The 25,275-nt window shown below is 39.6% G+C and overlaps 1 protein-coding gene across 1 annotated transcript; it reads left to right on the forward strand.

The window, feature by feature from the left end:
* The first annotated feature begins 658 nt into the window (after nt 1–658).
* Nucleotides 659–23,721, forward strand: LOC135521647 (coagulation factor XIII A chain-like). Its single transcript, XM_064947333.1, has 14 exons — nt 659–812; nt 3,525–3,707; nt 6,115–6,363; nt 9,421–9,533; nt 9,682–9,789; nt 10,581–10,752; nt 14,499–14,646; nt 15,205–15,314; nt 18,535–18,623; nt 18,811–18,973; nt 19,700–19,978; nt 20,416–20,576; nt 21,056–21,192; nt 21,332–23,721. Exons 1-14 carry the CDS (start codon nt 659–661, stop codon nt 21,471–21,473), a joined length of 2,208 nt encoding a protein of 735 aa, XP_064803405.1. The 3' UTR covers nt 21,474–23,721.
* The last annotated feature ends 1,554 nt before the right edge of the window (nt 23,722–25,275 follow it).

Raw genomic sequence — 25,275 nt, forward strand, 5'->3', positions numbered from 1 at the left:
AATCAGTGAGGTACCATGTTAGCTCATGAATAGTGGTGTGCTTGTACCAGTGGTTCCAGATTATTGTCCATCCTGAAATATTTCAATGCATTTTGACGAATTCTTGTGTATATATATATATATATATATATATTGTTTTATCCATGACTTATGCCATGTTAATATGTTATCTAAATATGAGAGTGACGAACAAAATCAATTGGGGCCCCCTAAAGGTCAGGTACTCTGGGCACAGCCAAGTCGGTAATTTGGCCAGGATTACTACAACTATACCTAGCAGTAGATGAATATACCAATCTAAAACATTTTAACTGACATGGGTTAATTGATGCACTAGTTTTGAAATTGCACCTTGTGAATTCTGTTATCCTAACTCTCAACAGTAAAGTTCCTGTGAGTAAGCACTTCACTGTTAGTCTACACCTGTTGTTTACGAAGCATGGGACGAATAAAATTAGATTTGATTTGTAGTTGAGAACCCGACTGGAAAACATTTCCGAGGTCCTGGGTGCGGCCCTGGTTGCAATATGTTATGCAATTATCATAGATACAAGCATTTTCTGCTTGTAAATACAATACATATCTCCTTGACCACTTTTTAAAAATCTTTTTTTTCTGATCTACAGAACAGCGAAAACTGTTGATCCCTGCTTTCAACATGTCTTCCTCTGCACACTGTACCGGGTCCAACTTCCCTGGGCGCCTGGAAGGCCCCATCTGTAGCTCCAATGCTGAGCAAGATGACCACCGTCTTCCCATGTTTGAGGACTTTGGGGAGGCTGTGACAATTCCCCATGGCCCCTCCAGTGATGGTACAAGATAAATAGAATAAGTGTTGGGAGTATGTGTTTGTGTGTGCGTGCGTGCGTGCGTGCGTGCAAATGTGCGAGAGAGAAAGAAAAGAGAGAACTAGTCAATTCTCTGTCATCAGTAAGTAATTCATCATACACAAAAAAATGTGCATCACCCTTTCTTACCCCAGTCCTTGGCCGATTATGATAAATGAGATCAACACACATTACAGAGCAAATTCTTCAGTGTTAAAAAAAGAGATCAATTAACACTAAGAGTGTTAAAACAACACTGATACCAGAGTCTGTGGACCCATATAGACACCAAAAAGTGTTAAATGAAGAAACTGCTTATTGTAAAGTCTTATTCAAATATTTCCCAGAGTGCCTTGCCTTCCAAGTAAACTGTAAAGTTACCACCCATGACTGCATTTTAAATGTTTTTATTGAACCTTTATTTAACTAGGCAAGTCAGTTAAGAACAAATTCTTATTCACAATGACAGCCTACCCCACCCAACCCTAACCTGGACGACGCTGGGCCAATTGTGCGCCGCCCTATGGGATTCCCAATCATGGCCAGTTGTGATACAGCCTGGAATCAAACCAGGGTCTGTAGTGATGCCTATAGCACTGAGATGCAGCACCAATTGGGAGGCAGATAAATGGTTAGTGACAGATAGATGGTTGTTGCATTCATCCACCAAGTGAGATCCTAAGCAAATATTTTACGATTAATGTATATATATATGTATATATATAGAGAGAGATATATATAAAGCAATACAATACAATTATGTATTTCAAAAGGCTTTATTTTGAGGGCCTAGTTTTATCCTAACACAGAGGCCTGAAGCTCATAACCATGCACATCATTATCATATTTCCCAGCATGCTCTATTGCAGGTAGAATTTTTTAAGTGATTGTTTCAGTATCATGAATCTTATGCTACTGAAATATAAATTACAAACATTTTCTAAAGTAATCCAATATGTTACTAGGATTTATTGCACCCATTACTGATGGTTTAGGTAGATGGTTTGGGTAGTTTTATAAATGTGTCTTGTCAATTCTTCAAGTCATTCTGAATACTGGTTGCAGATGAAACACATTTGAAGAGTTGGATATCCACACACTGTCTGAATTCTAATAGGAATCTGACTTAGAATACGTGGACAACTACAAATATCTGGGTGTCTGGTTAGACTGTAAATTCTCCTTCCAGACTCACATTAAGCATCTCCAATCCAAAATTAAATCTAGAATCGTCTTCCTATATCGCAACAAAGCATCCTTCACTCATGCTGCCAAACATACCCTCGTAAAACTGACCATCCTACCGATCCTCGACTTCGGTGATGTTATCTATAAAATAGCCTCCAACACTCTACTCAACAAACTGGATGCAGTCTATCACAGTGCCATCCGTTTTGTCACCAAAGCCCCATACACTACCCACCATTGCGACCTGTACGCTCTCGTTGGTTGGCCCTTGCTTCATACTCGTCGCCAAACCCACTGGCTACAGGTTATCTACAAGTCTCTGCTAGGTAAAGACCCGCTTTATCTCAGCTCACTGGTCACCATAGCAGCACCCACTTGTAGCACGCGCTCCAGCAGGTATATCTCACTGGTCACCCCCAAAGCCAATTCCTCTTTTGGTCGTCTTTCCTTCCAGTTCTCTGCTGCCCATGACTGGAACGAATTGCAAAAATCTCTGAAGCTGGAGACTCACATCTCCATCACTAGCTTTAAGCACCAGCTATCAGAGCATTTTACAGATCACTGCACCTGTACATAGCCCATCTGTATACAGCCCATCTATCTACCTACCTCATCCCCATACTGGTATTTATTTATCTTGCTCCTTTGCACCCCAGTATCTTTACCTGCACATTCATCTTCTACCGATCTACCATTCCAGTGTTTAATTGCTATATTGTAATTACTTCGCCACCATGGCCTATTTATTTCCTTAACTTACCTCATTTGCACTCACTGTATATAGACTTTTTGTTTTCTTTTGTTCTACTGTATTATTGACTGTATGTTTTGTTTATTCCATGTGTAACTCTGTGTTGTTGTATGTGTCGATTTGCTATGCTTTATCTTGGCCAGGTCGCAGTTGCAAATGAGAACTTGTTCTCAACTAGCCTACCTGGTTAAATAAAGATGAAATAAATCAAATAAAAAAAAATAAAAAATGTTACGTTTGATACTGGAGCATGCGTCGAAATTGCAAAACAGAACCCTATCCCTCCGCAAAAAAAACCTTTTGGTACCCTTTCTTCTACATATATGACATAAATTGGATGAATGCAAAAATCATGTCTCTGTCACTAACAAATACAGTCATGGGTGTTAAATCGACAATTTACTTGACTAGCAAGGCACTCCGGGAAATGTTTGAATAAGGCTTTACACTAAGCAGTGTATTAATTTAACACTGTTCTGGTGTCTACATGAGTCCACAGACTCAACTGTTTCCGTTTTGATTGAACACTCAGTGTTCATTTCTTGTTTTATCAATGGAGAATTTGCTGTATATGTGTGCCAACTCTGCTCGGCCCGAGGTGGTCAGCAGAAATCCTTGTTCCCATTTTGACTTCACACTCAGACCTGACATCCTGAAAAGCACCCTTTTTACCCAAAAAGTTTAATCCAAAAGATTTTACGTTTGTTACCTGGTTATTTACACATCATTATTTAGCTTGTGATCTCCTTATTTTGCAGCCACCCTGGAATGTGTGAGAGTGGACATGATGCAAAATGAGAACAAGAGCGACCACCACTGTCACTTGTACGAAGGCAAAAACAACATTCTCATCGTCCGCAGAGCCCAAGAGTTTCAGATGACCCTCCAGTTCAACCAGCCCGTAAATCCCAGTGACAAATTCCAGATTGAGTTTTACATTGGTAAGACGTTTTTTACACATTTCCACCAATGTAGTGTACATTCCTTTTAGCTGGATAAAAATGAAATTACATGCATTGCTTGACTTCCCTGATGGTGATGTATGAATTATAGTGTTTGATAATACTTTTAATGGAAGTGGTTGGTGTGTTACAGGTGAAGTTGCATCTCAATACTAAAATTGTTCCTCTCCTAGTCTTCTCTCTGTCATCTGTGTTTAGCCTCTGTAGCCAATCAGAAACACTAATATATAAAAGTGCCAAGTTGAAAGAAAAACAGATTATTGACATATTCCCATCTAAACATCTGTAACGTCTGTTGATAGTAACCTTGGGGTGTCTCCGGATTCTCCAAACTTCTCCACAAGTGTGCACTTGCACACTTCCCATCATGGATTTAGGGAGTTTCCACTATTGTTGAATCGATGACAGATTGTGCAAGTGCACACTTCGGAAGAAGGGTGTAGAATAGGGATGTGTCCAGGTGTTACGTCCATTGTTGGAATGAGACCAAGGCGCAGTGTGGTAAGCATACATCTTTCTTTATTTTAGATGAAAAAAAAAAACACGAAAACGAACGTAACGCTCTGTGGCGCTAAACAGCAACTATACAAAGACAAGATCCTACAAACTCAGGTGGAAAACAGGCTGTCTAAGTATGATCCCCAATCAGAGACAACGATAGACAGCTGCCTCTGATTGGGAACCATACCTGGCCAACAAAGAAGTAGAACACATAGATTTGCCCATGCAAATCACACCCTGACCTAACCAAATAGAGAATAAAAAAGGCTCTCTAAGGTCAGGGCGTGACGCCAGGGTCTCACACATTATACTGAATGCTTACATCATTCTCACAGGGGAATTGATAAAAAGAGTTGCCGCTCTATGTGCTGGATTTAATCCATATTGCGGAAGTTCCGCGGGAATAACGCAATTGAAATTGAATGGTAATTTCCGATTGAGATGGCAGCGTTTACTGTGAATACAGTCTCCACAAACGCAGGAACATCGCCTTTAAATTTAAATCGTATCATACCACGGAACTTCCACGACACGGATTGTATCGAGCCCTTTAGTGTCAGCTACAAAACTGCAATATGTCAACTAAGTACAAACAAAATAGGAACGACAGCAAAACGGCTGCTTAAGAAGTATGACACCATTTTTTTTAACCTTCAAGCGACTTACCTTTCACTTATGCCTTGAAAAGGCTTTCATGCTCAATATATTTTTTATCTCCCTGAATGTGGTGTTGTCCTCTTTACATCTGCTGTGAAATTCGTAGTTTACTGTGTTCAAAAGGTTTTGAGAATAGGACATAAAAAACTAAGCAGAGATGGATTTGAGAGAGTGGTTGCGTGGTAATTGTAAGGCACTTCTAAAATAATGGTGCAAATGGACATGCATCATCCTTGTTGAAATTATGAAAGTGTTATGAATGAAGATACAGTATGTGAATTTAAATATGTGCAGCTAGAGCAGCATACCCTAGCAATCCATCTGCAGTTAATGGTTTGCAGTCGTGTAAAGTAACTACGTAAAAAATACTTTGAAGTACTACTTAAGTACTTTTTTTGAGTAGCTGTTCATTGCTATTTATACTTTTGACAACTTTTTACTTTTACTCTACTACATTCCTAAAGAAAATAAGTACTTTTTACTCCATATATTTTCCCTGACAGTCAAAATTACTCATTACATTTCGAATGCTCAGGCGGGACAGAAATAGGGTCAATTTCACACACCTATCAATGTAACTTATCCCTACTGCCTCTGATCTGATGGACTCACTAAAAACAAATACTGCATTTGTAAATGATGTGTGAGAGCTGGAGGTGTGCCCCTGGTTGTCCATAAATAAATAAAAAAACAAGAAAATCCTGCCGTCTGGTTTGTTTAATGTAAGGAATTTGATGTAAAGAATTTACTTTTACCCAAGTATGCCAATTGAGTACTTTTTCCACTACTGATGGTTTGTTGCATTCCAGGTCACCTTTATTGCAGTCGCGCTGCACAGACTACCAACAACAGTATCTTTTGTAATGTTGTTGTGATATTGAGCTTGTGTTGGTTGATGTGTTGTTAACTGAACTGTTTTTTTTTGGTAGCACTTTATTTTACAGTACAGACAATTATCAGGTATTTATAAAATAAATGTCATGGTAAGACAGTAATTACACAGTAATAACTTATGATTTACTGATTTACTTGCTTTGTTTCTTCAATAATCATTAAAACAGTAGCCACCTGGTACCATTTGTTATCAACTGAGGTTAATTATTTGAATAATGTACCAGAAAGTATTGATTGTTACCACATAACGTCATAGTAAATACTAAGAGTGCAGTGGAAACATGAGTGTCGACATGTGTTGACGTTTCCCCTGTCATGTCACCTTCTCCCTCAGGTATCGATACCTACGTGTTGAATGGCACAAAGATCATCATCTCCTTTGACGGCTCACAAACTGGGAATTGGACCGGCCGCATGATACAGCAACAAGGGGATGAGTGTGTGGTGGGCATCACCCCTTCTGCAGACGCCATCATCGGGAAGTACTACACGAGTGTGGCGGTCATCGGGTCCAATGGAATCTCAAGGACACAAAAGGACTCTGGAACAGACTTCTACCTCTTGTTCAACGCCTGGGCGTCCAGTGAGTGGAATCTTTGTGGATTTTTGTTTGTCCTCTTCGGACAGCTTAAGATAAGATGAAACATATGCATTATACACCCCTTACGGGAAAAAACAAATGATTTCACACATGGAAAATCACATGAATTCACATGTGACATTCAATGTTAAATCATGTGAAATAGTTTTTTGGGAAAACTTAAAGTGATGATATCTCACATAACCTTTCACACGTGAATTCAAATTTTTACGTTAATATTTTTCACAGGATTTCACAGGTGATGCCTCGGCAAACAAAAAATGTGACGTTAGGATGAATTGACACTTTCACATATATGATTACATTGTGTATGTTTTTACGGTAATTATTATTCAGCATATCCTCACCTGGGATATGAACTCGCAACCTCTTAGTTGAAGGTATTCCAATATTCCTGCTACTCCACAACGTCTTATTCAATGACTGATTTAACCTGTATTCCAACTATTTGGATTTAAGTAAATTTAATCCCAGTGTTGTTAAAAATACACTCAAGAAAAAACATATTTACAATAATAATATGTCCCACCAACATAAGACAACTATACAGAAAACCACTCACATCATCAATGATCAGAGAATATTCAGATGGAACTCATGTGCAGAGATGTATTATAGGTAATGAAAGTGTAGAGGAACGCTACAGTACAGACATTGCAGCGCCGCAGATTGATCAGCGTACCACAAATCCATTGGTTGTGAATTGAAATCCCAGGTGGGGCCATATTGAAAAGTCAGTACTAAGTGTTCATGTCAAATGGAACCACATTATCCTTGATTAGTGTAAAAAGTATTTATTTTATCTGAACATCGTACCACTTACTTTGAAACCCCCATATCGTTTCATTCCCCTTTATTTTTTTAACGTGTGAAATCACATTATCCACGTGAGGAAAATAAAAAAAATGTCACATGTTGAGCTGAAATTATCACATGTAAATAAAAAAAGAGACACCGTATGTGAAACTGAAAATGAAAACGCTTAAAAATGTGATTTCTCACGTAAAAAATGTTTCACATCACCTGAATTGAATATTCTAACTCTCACATGTGGATTTGCATTTTTCACATGTAAACAACTTTCACTTGAAAATACAATTTGCATTTTCCGCATGTTGAAATTTGCATCACCATGTTGTCACATTTATTTCACATGGTATCATGTTTTCACATGTGTAGTTCAGTGTTATCACATGTTGCTTTTACATGTGAACAAAAGTTATCACATTAGCTTGTGATCACATGCAATCACATGAGAAACACATGGTATCAAGTGTAATTCATGGTGGCATGTGTCATTTTTAACATGCTGTAACACGTCGGTTGAAGGATTTGGAGAGTGGAACATCAGCTATATGAAAGCTAAGACTTGGATATGAGTATTAAATGATGAAATTCTCATCCTAACATTCGTCCTCCTCCCACTAAGAAATGTTGTTGTTTCGTAAATTGAAAAAATACACCATACTTGTTTAGGAACAGAACATTTGGGAAATATTTAAATGTTTATTTTGTTGATTCATGACACCCCAAAAAATCTGACAGTGATGACATACTGTAGCTTGCATGAAAAGCATATTTTGATTCACAAAAGAAAAACATGGAGGCACTTTTTTTTTTTTTGTTAAATGCAGATAAATGCAAAATTCTACTGACAAAATACAAAATGTCAAAAGCCGATACAACAACAGTGTAAAATAACATTCAGTCCATATTTTCTCTTTTATTAAATAAACCTTTTCACCAAACCATCAAAGAGGATCAGGCGGGTCCACATGCAGGTAACAGGCCCACAGTCATATGGGAAACGCATCACCAAGGCCTCCTTCGGTTTCACATTCATACAAAAGTCCCTCACACAAACAGTAGCCAGTAACATAGTTCTCCCACACAGCTCCATCCATCCCATACGGGTAACCAACCGGTCGGAGAGCAGAGTTCTCCCACACAGCTCCATCCATCCCATATAGGTAACCAACCGGTCAGAGAGCAGAGTTCTCCCACACAGCTCCATCCATCCCATATGGGTAACCAACCGGTCGGAGAGCAGAGTTCTCCCACACAGCTCCATCCATCCCATATGGGTAACCAACCGGTCGGAGAGCAGAGTTCTCCCACACAGCTCCATCCATCCCATATGGGTAACCAACCGGTCGGAGAGCAGAGTTCTCCCACACAGCTCCATCCATCCCATATGGGTAACCAACCGGTCGGAGAGCAGAGTTCTCCCACACAGCTCCATCCATCCCATATGGGTAACCAACCGGTCGGAGAGCAGAGTTCTCCCACACAGCTCCATCCATCCCATATGGGTAACCAACCGGTCGGAGAGCAGAGTTCTCCCACTCGAGGGTGCCTCCATGCAGAATTGTTGTCGCGTCCAAGTTGTATAATCCACTGCTCAAACCCGACCAGAATGGCGGGAGAAGCCCCATTCCCATCACATCCACAAAGCAAAAGGAAGGTCCAATATGTGTAAAAGTCTGGGTAAAATGTACTTAGTTGGTAATGACATTTCAGACATGTGGGCAGTCTAGTACTCACTGTTCAGCCATCCAATAAGCTAGCAGTGAGGGAGATGATAGTGCAGAGAAAGCTGCCCATGCTTCTCGTCGTATGCTTGCTCCAAAAGGGCTAGAGTAGGCCTGGCTAGCATGCATGCAGCCTAGCGCGGTCACGTCACTTAAGTCCAGCGATAACTTCAGAAGACATAGGTTCCACAGACGTTAAAAACGCTCAAAACACAGCTGCCACCAATGTAATTCGCTGTTAGGAAGGTTCAGATAGTGGGACATCAGCTGTGTGAACGCAAAGACTTGGACACCAGATAGCGTACGGAGCTCAACAGGACATGGCTTCCTTCCAGGACATGCGACCATGGTCTCAATTAGTTCAAGTGACACAAATTAATGTATAGACACAGGTCAGGCATTAGAAATCAATGATGAACATCCAATTCTCATCCTTACAAGTCACATCTAAAGTAACAGATGACCATATTCTGGTAATGAGGCTGCAATTTATTTCTGATTTCTTTAGATGATGAAGTGTACATGCCCAATGAGGAAGACAGGCAGGAGTATGTGATGAATGAAAATGGCTACATATACCAGGAGGAATCAGGTCATGGAAGACAATGGTATTATGGTCAGGTACAGTAAAAGACTACACACACATGCCCCACGCACACACACACACACCGATCAAATACCTTAATGTCCTGTATACTTTACACACACATTTACATTTGTGTCATTATTGTTCCTTTTTGAGGCTGGGGGCTATATTTCTCTCTTGTAGTTTGTGGAAGGGATTCTTGATGCCTGTATCAAAATCTTGGATGACTCACACATGCCTCTAGTAAACAGAGGCGATGCTGTCAAAGTCTGCAGGATAGGCTCTGCAATGGTGAGTGATATTTGCAGATAACATAAGCACACTACACAAATTCCAAAATGAGCCCTAGTTTAAGCACTAAGAGCCAAGTGCTTTTCACAACCACAAGACATACCAAGCATTTAACCTGAACTTCAGTCTACATCCACAGAATGTGATTGGCAGTAGATACTATACATATTATCACACCTGCTCCAACTCCCCCTCCCTGGCGCTCAAAGGCGTCAGGCTCCCCAGCATTACACACTCCTGCAACCATCATTACGCATACTTGCCTCCCCCCCCTGTCACGCGCATCAGTGATTATTGGACTCACCTAGACTCAACAGCTGGGTCATTATCTCCCCTATATCTGTCTTTTCCCCACTTCAGGATTAATGTTCGTTTGACGTTGCATACCCGATTCTGACGGGGTATGCCTGTTTGTTGTCTGTTCCATATGAAATGTTCAACTCCCTGTACCTGCTTCTAATCTCCAGCGTCGGTCCTTACACATATACAGTACATATTGAATGAGATATTGCCTCACTAGATTATTTTGATATGATATTTCAGGAAAAAGTGTTAAAAAAACAAGTGTATATTTGTGTCTACATTCAACTGGTAAAAGTTAACTGTGATATGAATAAAGGAAACAATTACCCCGGTACCTGGCCTTAATTAAACACTCAATTTCCTTTTGCATGCTTTTACCAACTTACTCTGAACATTTCATTTCAAACTAACCTATCCTTATGCCTGGTGCACTAATCTCTTTGGGGGGGGGGGGGTTCTTTATATTTTTCCATTCCTTGTGGAACCAGATGAACTCCCAGGATGACCGCGGGGTCTTGGTGGGCAACTGGAGCGATGACTACTCCCTTGGCACTGCACCAACCTTCTGGATTGGCAGTGACCAGATCCTGCTCCAGTACGTCAACAAAGGGCCCGTCAGCTTCGCCCAGTGCTGGGTCTACGCCGGGACATTCAACACCTGTGAGTGCCTGATTCAATTCCCTTTTCATTTTCAAAATCAGTCAACATTATTATGCCCACCCCACAACATAGGTCATGTGTCTTCCAAATTACCTGTGAATTCCCCTGAGGGATTGATGGGTAATAGAAAACAGGCCCATCCAGTTATAAACTGCAATTTTCAACTGAGACAAGGTTGCCTTAAAATTAGAGGGTAGATATTGCAGATGGATTGTGGCTTCCATCAATATAATAGTCTGCATCATTTTCAATCTCCAATATATATCTTTAAAAATATATTTTCCTTTATTATTTTGCCTTAACCCTACCACCCTCCCCTAATTGGAGTAAACTAATGGACAACAACACTTAGGCTTCTACTTCCAGCTTATACATACTATATACATTTTACAGACACAGAATATTTTAAAATAGTTCTCTTTTGTTGGTTTTTAATCCCATCCTTCAGAAAACCTCAAACCCTCCCATTTATTTCTAAAGACCGTCCAGTTTTAATTTCTATTTGCCAAATATTTTTCAACTGTAATGTGATGTTTCACAAAAGTTTTGAACCTTTCTTATTCTCATAGTTTCTACAGATTGTAAATTAAAGAGAAACATTTTGAGTATTATTATATTATTGATGGATTGACTATGGCTTTTTAAATCACCCAGTAGTTATATTTACAGAGTTTGCAATAATTCTTCAGCCATTCCTGAACCTGCGACCTAAAACAAGGTAAACATGAACAGTACCAAAACAAATTACCTAAATATTCTGTCTCTTTGCAGCAAAATCTGCAGATCTGGGATGGTTGTATCCCTCATTTATACAGTATAACATTCTATTGGTTGCAAGAATTTTGTATAGTAATTTAAATTGAAAAACAATAAGTTTAGAATCTAGCATCGTTTTGTGTATCCGTTCATAAACCATGTACCATGGAATCTGCACATCAAAAATCTATTTTCGAGTATTTTGCGATCTATATGGAATAATATCCAACAATAAAAAGAATATTCTGTGCGCTACGCATTTTTGTTAGTATTTTTCATTAGTGTAAGGGGCCTCCAATTGTTTTTATGGACTGGATCTTTATATATTTACCACTTGGGTTATGCCTCAGTAATAATGAAATCAGACCTGGTTGAGTATCTGATAATATCTGCTTTCTGACTGTACACTGTACTGCATGATTGTAGCAGCAACTAATGTGTTAGTTCTATTTCTTCTAGTTGACAATGATATAACAACTACAGTATGCATGCTGTCTATAGAGGTTAGCGGTCGTGATATGTTTTTTTCACCTGGTCACCCACAGCTGTTGTGTTGTGCACTGGTGTCCACAAGGGAAGGGAAAAGTGAGAGGAGGAGAGCTTGTAGATAGTTACGAGAAGAAATGATATACAGTTGAAGTGGGAAGTTTACATACACCTTAGCCAAATACATTTAAACTCAGTTTTTCACAATTCCTGATATTTAATCCTAGTAAAAATTCCTTGTTTTAGGTCAGTTAGGATCACCACTTTATTTTAAGAATGTGAAATGTCAGAATAATAGTAGAGAGAATGATTTAATTTCAGCTTTTATGTCTTTCCATCACATTTCAGGTCGGTCAGAGGTTTACATACACTCAATTAGTATTTGGTAGCATTGCCTTTAAATTGTTTAACTTGGGTCAAACGTTTTGGGTAGCCTTCCAAAAGCTTCCCACAATAAGTTGGGTGAATTTTGGCATTCCTCTTGACAGAGCTGGTGTTAACTGAGTCAGGTTTGAAGGCCTCCTTGCTCGCACACGCTTTTCCAGTTCTGCCCACAAATTTTCTAGGGTTGAGGTCAGGGCTTTGTGATGGCCACTCCAATACCTTGACTTTGTTGTCCTTAAGCCATTTTCCCACAACTTTGGAAGTATGCTTGGGGTCATTGTCCATTTGGAAGACCCATTTGTGACCAAGCTTTAACTTCCTGACTTATGTCTTGATATGTTGCTTCAATATATCCACATCATTTTCCTCCCTCATGATAACATCTATTTTGTGAAGTGCACCAGTCCCTTCTGCAGCAAAGCACCCCACAACATGATGCTGCCACCCCTGTGCTGCAAGGTTGGGATGGTGTTCTTTGGCTTGCAAGCCTCCTTCTTTTTCCTCCAAACATAATGATGGTCATTATGGCCAAACAGTTCTATTTTTGTTTCATCAGACCAGAGGACATTTCTCCAAAAAGTACGATCTTTGTCCTCATGTACAGTTGCAAACCGTAGTCTGGCTTTTATGGCGGTTTTGGAGCAGTGGCTTCTTCCTTGCTGAGCGGAATTCCAGGTTATGTCGATATAGGACTCGTTTTACTGAGGATATAGATACTTTTGTACCTGTTTCCTCCAGCATCTTCACAAGGTCCTTCACTGTTGTTCTGGGATTGAGTTGCACTTCTCGCCCCGAGGTACGTTCATCTCTAGGAGACAGAACACGTCTCTTTCCTGAGCGGTATGATGGCTGCGCCGTCCCATGGTGTTTATACCTGCGTACTATTGTTTGTACAGATGAACGTGGTACCTTCAGGCGTTTGGAAATTGCTCCCAAAGATGAAACAGACTTGTGGAGGTCTACAATTTGTTTTTCTGATTTCTTCTGATTTTCCCATGATGTCAAACAAAGAGGCACTGAGTTTGAAGGTAGGCCTTGAAATACATCCCCAGGTACACCTCCAATTTACTTAAATGATGTCAATTAGCATCAGAAGCATCTAAAGCCATGACATAATTTTCTGGAATTTTCCAAACTGTTTAAAGGCACTGTCAACTTAAGTGTATGTACACTTCTAACCCACTGGAATTGTGATACAGTGAATTATAAGTGAAATAATATGTCTGTAAACAATTGTTGGAAAAATGACTTGTGTCATGCACAAAGTAGATGTCCTAAACGACTTGCCAAAACTATAGTTCGTTAACAGGAAATTTGTGGAGTGGTTGAAAACAAGTTTTAATGACTCCAACCTAACTGTATGTAAACTTCTGACTTCAACTGTAAACAACAAGTAAAGTGATCATGGTGTTGTTATGTGGCTGTGTGATAAAAGGTGTTTTCATTCCAGCGATTCTGTTGAAAAAATGTCTTAAACTGAAGGAAACGGAACAAAACGGGGAAAAATATATTACACCCTAGATCAGCTAGATGCTGAGTGTGCAAGGCGGTATTGAATGTATCACAGTCTGTCACCTTGATTACTCAAAATTCTCCCGACCTGTGCACCTACGTTGCAAACTTTCATTCATAGGCTCGGTTGTAGGAACCTCATGATGGGTACAGGGAACATTTTTGTATCATGTAGTCACCTAAACCTACCGCTGTTACATTGAGCTTGGTGAACAGAATATGAATGACAGTCATCCAGTATGCTGTAAGAAAAATAAGGCCATGCTCATTATGCTAAGCCATAGCACAATACACAAATCCTGGTTTTCTGACTAGTCTGGAGCATAGGCCACTTTCTAGGTATTCATGAGATGTAGAAAATGTGTAGTTAAGGTGACTAGTACCATTGACAGAAATAGGTAGCAGTTTCCTCAGACAAGGCCCGCTGCTGTGCAAGTATAACACACTTCTGAAAGTTATATTCATAAATCTACTCTAATCAATTGATTGAATACATTTAATGTATTAGTTAAACATTTATTAATGTTAACGATTGCATGTTAATTAATATATGCTTATTTTTGAAGTATTGCCTGGTCTCTTTAATGGTGTCCCCTCCCCTGCCCCAGTTCTGCGGTGTCTGGGCATCCCTGCCAGGGTGATCACCAACTTCAACTCTGCCCACGACAACACAGGGAACATAATCACAGATCTCGTCTTCAACTCAGTGGGAAATGTACTTGAACTGAACGAGCGCCTTACCAGAGACTCAATCTGGTAGTTATATTTCTGCTTATCCATTTGTATTGAATGAAAATGAAATCCCAGAATGTAGGTTTCTATAATTCTATCTTTCAATGTATGTACTGTAAAAACAGTCATAGCATGGTGGGGGGTGAAATGGGCTAGATGTCCCTGTTATCTTTAAATCAATGTGCTCCAAGAAGAAAATTATTGTGCAGGATCCCAGATAGTGTACCTGAGTGGTGCAGGATGCCAGATAGTGTTCCTGGTGGGTGCAGGATGCCAGATAGTGTTACTGATGGGTGCAGGATTCCAGATAGTGTTACTGATGGGTGCAGGATGCCAGATAGTGTTCATGATGGGTGCAGGATGCCAGATAGTGTTACTGATGGGTGCAGGATGCCAGATAGTGTTCATGATGGGTGCAGGATGCCAGATAGTGTTCCTGGTGGGAGCAGGATGTCAGATAGTGTTCCTGATGGGTGCAGGATGCCAGATAGTGTTCCTGATGGGTGCAGGCTGCCAGATAGTGTTCCTGATGGGTGCAGGATGCCAGATAGTGTTATTGAGAGGTGTGCATTGTCTCCACAGGAACTACCACTGCTGGAATGAGGCTTACTTGTCCAGACTTGACCTCCCTGCAGACCAGAACTTTGGTGGCTGGCAGGTGGTGGATTCAACCCCCCAGGAAACCAGTGATGGTAAGAGAGAAATTAGGATAATGGGAGAGACCTAATTTTCACTTCTGTACACACATTTTATATGCTTAGAATGGGATTCAAAATTGCATAATGAAATTAATGAAAACGCAGCCATTTAAGATAGTGTGTTCCATGATAATTTACACCCTTGATAACCGCTAGGCTAAATAAATACAAATACTGAGCTATATTGTATGCAAAAACATAACATTATTTTATACTAATACAATTGCTCAGCAAAATATATTTTGTTTATTTAACAAGTAATACAAAACCATCTAAAAAAGAGGGTCAAAATGATTGGCATCCCTGTTTTCAATAGTCCAGCACCCTCCCATTGCGAGGATAACGACACTGAGCCTTTTTCTTCAATGTTTTATGAGATTGGAGAACAAATACGTTAGGAGTGATATTAGACCATCGTTCCTCGATAAAGAATCTCTCCAGATCCTTGATGTCTTTAGTCTGCACTTATGGACTGCCCTCTTCAATTCAAACAACAGGTTGATTTTGTACTCAATTAACCATTTGTTTGTGGATTTTGATTAGTGCTTGTGGTTATTGTCTTGCTGGAAGATCCACTTGCAGCCAAGTGTCAGCCTCATGGCAGAAGCAACCAGGTTTTTGGATAAAATATCCTGGTACTTGGTAAAGTCCATGATGCCATTAACCTTAAAGGCCCCAAGACCAATGGAAGCAAAATAGTCCCAAAACATAAAAAATCCACCACCTTATTTTACCATAGGTATGAGGTACTTTTATGCATACGATTCTGTTTTTCAACACCAAGCCCACCACTGGTGCGCGTGGCCAAAGAGCTTCATTTTCATGTCATCTGACCATAGCGCTGTTTCCAATCCATGTGCCAATGCCATTTATTAAACTCTAGGTGATGCTACTGTATGGTCAGATAACATGAAAATAGAGCTAGTTTTTTCTCTTTCTCTAAGCAATTGTATTAGTATAATAGAACATATATATATATATATATATATTTATACAATATACAGTAGCTCAGTATTTGTATTAGAATCATTTATTCTATACAGTGTTTTTTGCTCATCTTTATCAAGGGTGCCAATAATTATTGACCTCGCTGTATATTTTTCCACATTTGCATTTTTTCATCTGAAATTAATGTTCTTGGGCCCTTTCTATGTTTATGTCTGTTCTCATACTTTTAAAACATTTACTTTAGAATGTGCTTTGCTCCAAAACAAGATACCCAACACACGTGTTTCATATATCCAGAGCCATGTGTTTAGAGAGTTGGAACATTGAGGTGTCTGCATTGTGATGCCTTCACATAACACTACAATATTCTATGGCAGCCATGTTAGCTCCCGAATTAACATTATGTAATAGTCCCAGTTCTTGTTGTTTGTCTCTAATGATTTTTAATCTTAAAAGATTAAACACATTTTGTACGTCTTCACCACATCTGTAATTATTTCAGCAGATGTTATTATTTCCTAAAGTTATGAAGTATAAGGCTTTAGATTTTGAAAGATTGCACAAAAACAGTGGATAACTGTTTTATCCCCCTGAATCCAACAATACAGTTGAAATGATAGTGACGTCAAATGTTTTGCGGAAACATGTTGGTTTGTTATTGAGAACACTGGACAAAATAGTAGAGTGCTGGCCTAACATAATGGCATTTATATTCAAGAAAGTGTCTGGATGTAGCTGTTAACACAGGCTGTAGACTTGGAGAAAAACTGCAGCAGAAACAAAAACCGGGAAATCAGTTACCAGCCTAATAGTACTGAAATTGACAGCATCGCTAGTCCTTTGCCCATGCTTTGACCAGGGGCCCATTCTGGTAGTTGACGACGAGGCAGGCAAAGTTGTAGAGCTGGTTGATGCTTCCAGTGATGGTGAGAGGGATGACAGTGTCAAACAACTTGTGCTCCTTCTCTCTGCAAGTCAGCTGCTACACAGGGACTATCAGCCGAGATGTATTGCGTCTCCCTGAATTCTGCTGCTGGCGTCTCTGCTCTCTTTCAGAGGAAAGCTGGTCTGTAGACCTTACAGGGCACACAGTCGTCCACAAGGAAACCTTTTTCCACCATTATGGCCATCGCTGGTTTCAGCAGAGAAACAATGTCGGACTGCTTCAGGATCTCCTCACTGACAGAGCCTCCATATGGGGCTGAAACAAGGAAATGTGTTAAGAAAGTTGCCCCATGTTGTCACGATGCAGCTCACAGTCCGCTGGTGGATGTTGAATCTGTGGGACAGATCCCTCTGCTTCAGACTCAGTGACAGATGAGTCATGAAAAGGAAAAACTTGTCTGTGGGCTGCAGGGATTGTGACGGATGATGAAAAAAGGATTATGCATTACTATGCAAAATTATAACTAAAATGATCAGCCCTACAGATTGCAGATAAATATGATAATATGGAATTACAGCATCGCCTCTGCTAGAGACATTTGGGAGTCATCAGTGTCCAAAAAAAGGAGTCTCTGTCAAAGGTTTTGGGTTATCCAGCAGGACAATGACCCAAAACACACATCAGAAAGCACCCAGGAATGGTTCAAGAAGAAAAGCTGGACTATTTTGGAGTGTCCAGTGTTGAGTCCAGATCTGAATCCCATCAAAAATCTATGGCAAGAACTGAAAACAGCAGTTGGTGGAAGGCATCCCTAAAATATTGCAGAATTGGAGCAGTTTGCAGCAGTTTGCAGCAGTTTTAGGGATCCAATAAAATGTGCAGCAAGCTCATTAATGTCCACAGGAAGCATTTGTTGGCAGTTATCTGGCCAAAGCCTCTGCATCCAGGTATTAGCTCTTGGGTGATAATAATTTTGTCCATGTCATTTCACCAAATAGTTTTTAAATCTAAACTCATTTTAGAAGAAATTGGGAATTATTTATAAAAAGTGCAAGGGTGCCAATATATTAGGCCGCAATTGTACAGGCAATAATTAAAATGTATTAAATGGATCTGAAAAGCATTGACTGCATCTTGAAAATGTACCAATACCCTGATAATTAATACAATCCGTTTCCAATTGCGTTGCTGTATTCTCCAAAAATGCTAGCCAATATATTCTAGAAGATGCTAAATAACCAGCTAACAAAATATCAAAACCGTTTGGATGAAATAATAGCACCCTAGGGAAGTCGTAAATAAGAAAACATTTAGAAATGTGAACTATCCCTTGTAAAGTCAAATAGACAGGGTCATGGGTTGTTGATATTGTTTTTGCAGGATATTACCGCTGTGGACCTTGCTCTGTCAAAGCCATCAAGGAAGGAATGCTTGGCTATCAATTTGATGCCCCGTTTGTGTTTGCTGAGGTAAAACAATACTCTTCTTTATGCTTGACCAGTAACACTCTGTTGAATGTTCAGCCATAATGACTTTGTCATCACTCTATGCCATGATGAAGCATAACACAGTTATGCTTTATAACTTGCAATACATTTTAATTAATTAAAATCAATCATCATCATATTCACATTGATCTCTTTCTTTTAACCTCAGGTGAATAGCGACGTTTACAAATACAAGCTAAACTCACAAACTGGGAAAACTGAGTTACTAAGCGTAGACACAACTTATGTCGGCATGAAAATCCTGACAAAGTCCATTGGTGGAAACAATTATGAGCCAATGGACATTACAGGGACGTACAAATACCCAGAAGGTATGTGGCACCTGGACAACGGAGTAGGCTGGCAAGGGTGCAACTGCACATTTTAAAGGTTGTTATTGGCAGTTTGCAAAATGTCTCATGACTCTAATGCAACAAGAATGAAGAATAGAAATGACTTTGCTATTACTGCTTTTCAAATTACTTTGCAAAAATATAAACGCAACATGCATCAATTTCAATGATTTTACTGAGTTACAGTTCATGTAATGAAATCAGTCAATTTAAATAAATGTATTAGCCCTTAATCTACGGATTTCAAATGACTGGGCAGGAGGGCAGCCATGGGGAGCCAGGCCCAGCCAATCAGAATGAGTTTTTCCTCACAAAAGGGCTTTATTACAGACAGAAATACTCCTCAGTTTCATCTGCTGTCAGGGTGGCTGGCCTCAGAAGAAGCCAGATGTGGATGTCCTGGGCTGTACAGTATATACAGTATATTCCTATAGGGGAAATAAAATTGCCAAGAGTTTCATATCAGTCCCATGGTTGTTCTTTTAAGGAGTGTGGTAGTCCCAGTCCTCTCATATTTGTCTGTCTATTCTATTTGAGAGAGAGAGAAAATATAGAAGAGAATTGCTAAAATAGCAGCGGGCCGGATTCTAACCTTTGCTGCAGCGATATGTGTATTCCGAAGAGAGCGGTTTAGATCACTAGACCAGCCTAGGCCACCAGTCCCATGTTAACTCTATTCCCCTCCAACTTCCCACACACACACAGGCAGTAGTAAAGATGAAGAGACCATGAAGAATGCAGAGAGAACCTACAAGACGCATTTGCAATATGACGATGAGCAGGGCGTGGAGATGACGCTGGAGATCCCGCAGGAGCGTGTGAAGATTGGCCAGAACTTCCAGATGGCTGTGGTCTTCAGGAACCTGAGTGAAGACACACGCACCATCCATGGCTTCCTGGTCGGCTCCACGATCTACTACACCAACATCCAAAAGGCTCAGTTCAAGCAGTTGACCTTTGACGTCACTCTGAAACCCAGGGAGAGTGAGTAGAAATCAGGGTGACCCTTTATATTCATACTGTACTGTAGGTCATTTTGGGCTTGTCTGCATGTATCACAACTTTGTATGACAGTCCTGCAAAGCTTTCAGACCCCTCCTCTGAAATAAAATCCTCAACAGTTTATAGAAAATGCTTTGCAGTCCTTTTACAGCTTTATGGCAACGTCCTGTTTCAGCAGGTGTGTGTATGTATTGTATTGTAAGAGAACGTGAGGTAACGATGGGATACTCTCTAGTACTTACCTCAAAAGACTTTACAGGTAACAACCTGGTACCAAATGGTAATGAATGGTGAATCCCAAATAATCCAAATATGAATTATCAGGTAATAATTATCAAGTTATGTTCTGCCAAACATACACTCCTGTTGTTGATTGAATTTGTTTTGTTGTCAAAACTCTGTCTCCCTAAAACCAACAGCGTCGAGGGTACAGGTGGGCGTGCTGGCCCAGAATTACATGCCCAAGCTGGGTTGCCAATCCAGCCTCCGCTTCGTGGTGACGGCCAAGAGCATTGAGAACAACCAGGACTTGATGGCCATACAGATAGTGAACCTGAAAAGCCCCGAGCTGGCCTTTGCGGTGGGCCTGGAACTTTTATTAGTCCTCTTTATTAGGATGTATTTCCTTAGTCCTTTAAAGGGATAGTTCACCCAAATAAAAAAATGACATCTTGGTTTCCTTACCCTGTCAGCAGTCATTTGGTCACAGTGACCAGGTACACAAAACCAAGTCATGGATTGCTCTCTTATGTTGTCCATAGACTGCTGACATGGTAAGGAAAACTGTCATTTTGTAATTTGAGTGAACTATCCTTTAAAGTGTTCCGTAAAAGTATATATGAAATGTATTTAGTTTTTCCCCAAGAGCTAATGTTGTAGTGTACCCAATTAAAGCCTTATTTGTGCTGCTGGAGTGCTGCATCTCTCCTCGCCTTTGATAAAGCAGCCATTCCGAAAAACATCCATGCTCCCAACGCAGGGGAGTTGATAATCCCTAGATTATTATAATGTCTTATATCACCATAGATTGTTGTGAATGGACCATCTCTATTTGAACAGATGAGTGGACCAGCGAAGGTGAACCAGGAGTTATTTGTGAAGTTGGAGTTCACCAACTCGTTCCCAATCAGCCTGCATGACGTGAGGATGGCCATACAAGGGCCTAATTTCATCTCATACCGGGAAAAGTTGTACAGGTAAGAGGATTTACAACTCCAAGTCCTCACATTATGAGGATGTTCACACTTACATTAGTCTCACATTCACAAAAACAGATGTAGTTGTATAGTATGTCAATCTGTGTGGTTGCGTGTGTGTGTGTGTGTGTGTGTGTAGTGAGATCTCTCCTGGCGCCTCCATCACCTGGATAGAGTCCTGTGTCCCTACGAGGTCTGGGAATACAATGATCTATGCTGTCCTGGACTGCTCAGTCCTTGGGAATGTGCAAGGCAATTGGGCCATTGGCATCCAGGCCTGAGCATCGCACAGGAAGCCCTTCCCACCTGCTAATTGCCTGCCATCGACCGGAGAACCATGGACGAATAGAGGCTCTTGTATAGATCTGAAAGGATTTGATTGTTGGATAAGCAATTCCATCTAGCCTATTATTCAACATGTCCTCAGCTGGGTTTTGAACTCACAAACTCTTGGTTCAGAGCATCCCGACCTTCCTGCTACACCATCACGCCGGTGTCAATTACAGATTGAACCTGTATTCGTACACTTTGGGTTTGAGTAAAGTAGAAATCAGCTTTGTTAAAAATACACTATTATAAAAAACGATTATAGTTATCATAGTGATTCAGGAGTAACATTAAAACAGAATAATATCCCCCACAAACAGTAGACAACTATTCAGAAAACTATACTTATTCTGAAATAACTGTATGAAATCTATGGGGAGAGAATAATAAGATGAACTAAAATAGAAGTGCAGATGGCACTCTTTTGCTAAGTGCAGACATGTATTATAGATAATGAATGTGTATAGGAATGCTATAGACGTTGATGGGCAGCAGAAAGATCAGCGTAACCCAGAAGTTGTCAATTCTATTCCCAGGTGGGGTCATATTGAAAAGTCACTACTAAGTGATAATCATGTTGTCATTGATGAAATATTTTGTACACTATTTTAGCTGAATAGTGTACCATTTACTTTTAAACCCACATATCATTTGATTCCCTTACACAAAAACACATTCAAAATCACATTTTCACATGTGAAGTACCTGTTTTCACACGTTGAGCGGAAATTTTCACATAAAAAAAGAGACTTGAGGTCAGTTCTTCACATATGAAACCACATGTTCACATGTATTCAATTTAGAGTTCACATGTTAACACCACCTTTTCACATATGAGGAGAATAACATGTTTTCACCTCATGTGGAATTTGTTTTTCACGTGTGAAAACATTCACAGAGGAACATCTAACTCTCAAATGTGTAGTTTCATGGTATCGTACGTAGACATTTTGCATCCCCATGTTGTCACATTTATTTCACGAGATCATGTTTTCACATGTGTAGGTTCATGTTATCAGATGCTTTTACATGTTGTCACAGATGTTATCACGTGAAATGTATGTGATTTTTCTGTAAGGGATTGCTTACACCGATTAGATTTTGTTACAGAAAGGGCTAGGGGCTAGGAGTTCATTTGGAATTGGGCAGAAGAGGGAGGGCTAAACCGCAATAAGCGCATCAGTTAATCTTTTTATTTTCTCTGCAATGCCAAATATCAATCAAATCAATGTATTTTCAGGCATTGGTGACACTTAAAGTTGAAGGGAACCTACATAAGGACTTCATCACACATTCATTAGCCATATATGCTACATTCATAATCAGTAGAACTGCAAGCTGACTTTATTTAACTAGGCAAGTTAGTTAAGAACACATTCTTATTTACAATGGCATTCTACCCCGGCCAAACCCGGACGATGCTGGGCCAATTGTCCTATGGGACTCCCAATAACGGGCAGATGTGATACAGTCTGGATATGAACCAGAGACTGTAGTGACGCCTCTTGCACCGAGATGCAGTGCCTTCTACCACTGTGACTTCTTTGATATGTCAGAGTATCATCACTTGCATGTCGACTCTAAACATCCTGTGTAAACTTGCAGTTGTTGACATAGTTTTTTCATAAAAGTTAACCCTTCACAAGTGTTTCCAAAGACTCTCGGACTAAAAACTTTAAAAAGTTATGATCCATATGAATATGATGGATAGAGTTTTTTTATGTGTTCTAATTAGATTACATTTATATATCATGGATTTAATTTGGTTTCGAATCAGCCGCCTCAGATTCGGGTTTCTGTTATTTTCGATCTGACAAACCTTTGCTGACTGTGAATTTCTCACACAATCATGACCTTCAATCTAATCAACGGTCCAGTGTTATCTGCATTAGATTTTAATCAAAAACAAAAGGTGCTGCATTTAAAGAAGCTATGCGTATTTGTGAAACAAAGTGAAAAATGTTTCTTTTAGACTGGGATTTTTGTTGCCAAAACGTTGCACATCACCCACCTATCATCCTTATATAAATCATTTAAAAAAAGAAAAAAATCACAATGTAAAGCAGGATGTGGGCACCATTCCTCAGTTATTTTGTTTGATTGTTTTTTGTATAGCCAGTAACATTGGAAAACCGTAATTTTTGGCTTTGCATCAAACTAAACATTTTAATTCACTGCCATTTACTGTTTTTAACATTTCAGCTGTGCACTGCTTTTGATTAACAATAAAATAATTTTCAAAATCAATACTGTTGTCACATCATTACATTTTTTTGTATAATTTGGTATTTTTAAACATTTCCGGGTGGAGTGGGATAAAGTTAACAGGCCACCCTTAACTGCCAATATCATTGTTATGTTCACTGGTCCCATTTCATGAAAAAAAAATCTAAAACACCTTACAAACCTTCCAACCTTTTTATGACCAAAAAAAAACAGGCTTGCACAAAGTGCTCGAAAACATGCAGACCATCAACTAGACACAGGTTCCATATTAACCACTGTAAATGAATGAGGAAGCGCAAGAAATGTATAATTTCATTAAAATAAGTGCAATAATAGCTAACTTTCACTTCAGTCTTAGATCAGTAACATTATAGCAGGCTGGGATGACATCCTATAAGACAGTGTTCATCAGTCTCTGATGTTCCAGGAACAGGTTTTATATCGATGGTTCCAGATGATACCTTTATTTTACCAGGGAAGACATATTGAGACCTATATCTCTATTTCAAATGTGCTCTGCAAACCACAACACAATTGACACATTATACACAAAGTATAAATACAGTGCATTCTGAAAGTATTCAGACCCCTTCACTTTTTTATACATTTTGTTATTCTAAAAAGGATTAAAGACATTTTCTCCTCATCAATCTACACACAATACCCCATGATGACAAAGTGAAAACAGGTTTTTATACATTTTGGGAAATGTATAAAAATAAATATACAGGAATACCTTATTTACATAAGTATTCAGACCTTTTGCTATGAGAATCGAAATTGAGCTCAGATGCATCCTGTTTCCATTGGTCATCCTTGAGATGCTTCTACAACTTGAACGGAGTCCACCTGTGGTAAATTCATTTTATTGGACATTACTTGGAAAGTGTTATGAGAATTATGTTCTCAATGTTCCTAAACTGAACCTCAATTAACTTCTCTGGGGTACGGGGCAGCATTCGGAATTCTGGATCAAATCAAATCAAATGTATTTATATAGCCCTTCATACATCAGATGATATCTCAAAGTGCTATACAGAAACCCAGCCTAAAACCCCAAACAGCAAGCAATGCAGGTGTAGAAGTACAGTGGCTAGTAAAAACTCCCTAGAAAGGCCAAAACCTAGGAAGAAACCTAGAGAAGAGGGGTGGCCAGTCCTCTTCTGGCTGTGCCGGGTGGATTATAAATTATAACAGAACAAGGCCAAGATGTTCAAATGTTCATAAATGACCAGCATGGTCAAATAATAATAATCACAGTAGTTGTCGAGGGTGCAGCAAGTCAGCACCTCAGGAGTAAATGTCAGTTGGCTTTTCATAGCCGATCATTAAAAGTATCTCTACCACTCCTGCTGTCTCTAGATGAAAAGCATGCCCAAATTAAACGACCTGCTACTCGGCCCAGAAGATATGACATGCATATAACTGGTAGATTTGAAAACCTGAGAAACATTCAGGAAGTAGTTTTTTGGAGAATGTCTGTATGGAGGAGTGGGCCAAAATCCCTGCTGCAGTGTGTGCAACCCTGGT

The sequence above is a fragment of the Oncorhynchus masou genome, chromosome 30 (genome assembly GCF_036934945.1).
Source record: "Oncorhynchus masou masou isolate Uvic2021 chromosome 30, UVic_Omas_1.1, whole genome shotgun sequence".
Taxonomy (NCBI): domain Eukaryota; kingdom Metazoa; phylum Chordata; class Actinopteri; order Salmoniformes; family Salmonidae; genus Oncorhynchus; species Oncorhynchus masou.

Coding starts and splice junctions, on each gene's coding strand:
- LOC135521647 (XM_064947333.1), top strand. CDS start 659: ATGTCTTCCTCTGCACACTGTACCGGGTCCAACTTCCCTGGGCGCCTG. Junction 18,974..19,699: donor GACGTACAAATACCCAGAAG/GTATGTGGCACC, acceptor ACACACACACAG/GCAGTAGTAAAGATGAAGAG. Junction 20,577..21,055: donor GCCCCGAGCTGGCCTTTGCG/GTGGGCCTGGAA, acceptor CTATTTGAACAG/ATGAGTGGACCAGCGAAGGT.